This window comes from Vitis vinifera, chromosome 17, assembly GCF_030704535.1.
Source record: "Vitis vinifera cultivar Pinot Noir 40024 chromosome 17, ASM3070453v1".
NCBI lineage: Eukaryota > Viridiplantae > Streptophyta > Magnoliopsida > Vitales > Vitaceae > Vitis > Vitis vinifera.
In genome coordinates this window covers 14,754,509-14,758,273 of record NC_081821.1, presented here as the reverse complement: position 1 = coordinate 14,758,273, position 3,765 = coordinate 14,754,509, and the positions used below count along the sequence as shown (strand labels likewise).

At 29.4% G+C, this 3,765-nt stretch overlaps 1 protein-coding gene across 1 annotated transcript; it reads right to left on the bottom strand.

Annotated features, from left to right (window-relative positions):
• Positions 1-1,269: 1,269 nt before the first annotated feature.
• Positions 1,270-2,007, bottom strand: LOC100243782 (ZF-HD homeobox protein At4g24660-like). The gene has a single exon (XM_002263430.4). It carries the CDS (start codon positions 1,803-1,805, stop codon positions 1,338-1,340), a length of 468 nt encoding a protein of 155 aa, XP_002263466.1. The 5' UTR covers positions 1,806-2,007; the 3' UTR covers positions 1,270-1,337.
• Positions 2,008-3,765: the final 1,758 nt, after the last annotated feature.

Genomic DNA, 3,765 nt, shown 5'->3' with positions numbered 1-3,765 from the left:
TCATGAAATGTAAATATAAAAGGAGCAAGAGCATTGCTAATATATAAAGAAATATAACTTATTTTGATGATGCAATTACTCTTGATTGAATGTCACTTTTGGAATGGTTAGAGATGTTCAAGTACGTTTTTTTTGGATACCTATCCGACCCATTCCTAATGAAAATGATTTAAGATAAAGATAAATTAGTTTAGGACAGATTGAGGTAGGACTTTATCTTACCCATTCCAATTATACATAATTTTAAATAAAAATTATTTTAATTAATTTTTCTTTATTTTTCAAAAAATTTAATATAAATAAAATATTACTTTTCATAAATACATTATAAATATTTTTAATATTTCTTTTATTTAGAAATCATATTTATTTTTAATAAAATTTAAATTTAAAAAAAATGATTTTTTTATATTAAAATAAATAAATAAATAAATAAAGGAGCCTTGCAGTATATATTAATAAATATGATGAGATTGGGATGGGGTGATCCATCACCCAATTTCCATTCCTATGTATGGATTTAAGTGTTAAAAAAAAAAAAAAATTTGAACATCCTGAACGAACAATTAATTTTGAGAAAGTGGGATATTAACAAAACATGCAAATTAAAAATAAAATAAGAAATTAGGAAATTAAAATCTTTAAAAAAAATTCCCATCAAAATAAGAAAGGTCTTATCGAAGGTAAAATCAATCTTGAGTGCCCTTTTGTTTGCTAAGCATGGATACAACGGATAATTCCAATTTTTATTTTTTTTCACAAAATTTAATGCTACTATCATGAAATAGAATAAAGATTTAAAATAGAGTGTCATAATATTACTACGTTTGTGGTCTCCATCATACTTTTCAGGGTGGGTAAATACTATGATGTCAAGTAACATTCAACTAATTAAGATGATTAGTAAATGATTAATATAACTTGAACAATTTAGGCCTTTTTTCAACAAGAGGGAAATATTTTCTATATGAAAAAGTAAAGGAAAAATAAAAATGATCATCCTTAGAAATATTAATTATTATTATTTTTTTAAATATGAAATTAATTCAAAAAGAAATTATGTATGAACATTTATTTTTTAAGAAAAAAAAATTACTTTTGGAATCATCTTGAATTTCTAGAGAATTAGAAAGATTAATTCCTACACAAGACAGTGGCAATCGTCAAAAATATTTGATGATATGATATGGTTTTTAAAACATTAACCCTGGAACTATTAGCAAAGAAAAATAGATAAAGCATCGCATCATAGGTAGGGAAAAAAAGATCGAGCATGAAGAGAAGTAATACATTTGTCATAATTCTGTCTTACAGATCTGGATGGTGGAGAATGGCGTCTATTGAGTGAGAGTGGTAGAAGCAGAAGACGAAGAAGAGGAAGAGTTCTTGTGGTTGTGCATCCAAACCTTGAAAACCTGCCTACTCACTCCAACTCCTCTGCAGAACCTCTCGATCTCGTCCTCTTCCTCCTTCCTCTGCATCTTCCACCTTATCTTCTCAGCAAAAGCTAGCATCTTCTCCTTCTGATCTGCCGTGAACTTCGTCCTTAGCCTTTTCTTATGGCCCTCGCTCCTCTCCGACTCCGGGGACTCCACCGCCGCAGCGCTCTGCTGCTGCCGTCCCTCGGCGAAGGGGGTACTGGAGATGAGCTTGCGGTGGAAGTTGCGGTGGCAGCCACAAGCAGCGCAGAGGAGGCCGCCGGGGGAGGTGGCGTCGAGTGTGAACTCTCCGCAGCCGTCGGTGGCGTAGCTGCCTAGGCTTGCGGCATGGTTTCGCAGGCATTCTCTGTAGAGCTCGCCCTCCATCTTTGTGATGTCTTAGTGTGTGACCCAGCGTATGTCTTCATTCCAAACTTGCATCATGGCCTGTTTGATAACTTTTTATAATCAATGGTTGTGGGGAATCTGAGGATGGGTCGGATTTCAATTATGCTTTCAGGTCGGTCCCAGTTTTTACGTTGTCAAGCCTTCTACTTATTAATTGCAGTTACTCTCCCATATTGCTTCCCTCCCTGTCTATGTATTAATAACTGGGCTTCTTTCTTTTCCTACTTTTCCTCGTCATGTTGTCCTTGTTGAATTACACATCATATCTCAAGAAATAGAGATGGGTATGTTAATATAATAATTTTTTAAGGTAAATAAAGAATATTTGTTTAAAAATGCTGGTTTGGATTGATTTAGGTAAACCATCCTCATAACTTAAAATCACTTAATAATTTTATTTAAGTTATTAGATAAATTAAGTATATTTATTAAAATAACTTAATGACAAGGTTAAAAACGATTTTAACTAATAAATAAAAATAATTGATTTATTCTTAAATTCATATTTTTATTTTACCTTTCTTTCCTTATTTATCTTAATTATTTTCATAATTTCCTTTTTACTCTACCACTTCCGGTATTACTTAACCTCTAATTATAGTTTATAGGGATAAATATATTAATTTAATTATTTAAAATATATTTTAAGTTAAATTTATAAAACAATTTTAATACTTAATATAAGAATTAAGTAATAAATTTTAAGTTAAGTATAATTTAACTTACTTAATTTAAAATCAACTTAAGTCAGTAAATAATAAGTATTAAGTTTTACTAAAAATCTTATAAGTCTAAAGTTTGTTTATGGGTTTAATAAAAACTTAATTAATTATTAACATAATTTTATTAAAAGAGATTTTGGTTTAAAAATACATTTGGACTTATAAGTTGAGAATTAGTATTGTTTTCCATGCAAGTCCCTTTTATTAAGTTATGTTACAGGCTATTTTATATTTAAAAATTATTGATTTAATATACCATCCATCAATCAAAGGATGCCACGTGTTCCATTGTTTTGTATTTGACATTACATTGTTTCTATACTTTATTTTTTGTTTGAATGCTTAATTTCATTACTTTGTATTCTCTCCTTTTTCTAGTTTTTCAGGAAGAGAGAGTTCTCATTGAGAAAAAAAACAAAAAATAAAAAAATAAAATAAAATAAAAACTTTTTTTATATTTAATAGTGGCAATTTTTTGATGATTTTAAAAACTCTCAAAAACTGCTTCCCTTATTTCTCCCATTTCTTAGGTTGGGTCGAGCCAACCCATTTGGACACCCAAATCTAACTCCAACTCCAACAGGTGCAAATTAATTTCACCATATATTTCAATAACTTAAATTAAAGTAACAATACAAAAAACATACCATAAAAAATCAATCGAGGGTGTCAAGTGTGCACTCTAATCTTAGACTTTGTTCTGACTGCTTTGTAATTAATATATCATTGTTTATACTTTATATTGAGTAAAAATGTCTTATACTTTGATTTCATTACTTTATATTATATTATATTTATTTATATTTTTATTTTATCGCATATATTTCACAACACGAATTGAAAGTTTAGTATGATATTAGAACATAAGGTTTTCTGAATAAAAATATGTTTCTAAACTAATGTTTACCTCTTTTTTTAATAGGGTTATGATTTTATAAGAGAAATCAGTTAAGGGGGTGCTAAAAAATAAATTAAAATATAACCACTTAATGCATATGATGCATGCATCCTCGTAGTCGTACTGGGTAGTATAATTAGTGAAATGATATAAAAATCTTTTAATTAAATCAAGAAAGCCCAAATTAAACCCAACATGGGAGACATGTTATGGCATGATCGTAAATTTGGTAAGAGCAGAGGGTGTAAGACAGAGGGGCAAGGATGAGAGAGTGTGCTGGTTCATGAATTTGGAGACTGTTTTGAGTGTTGACTGAATA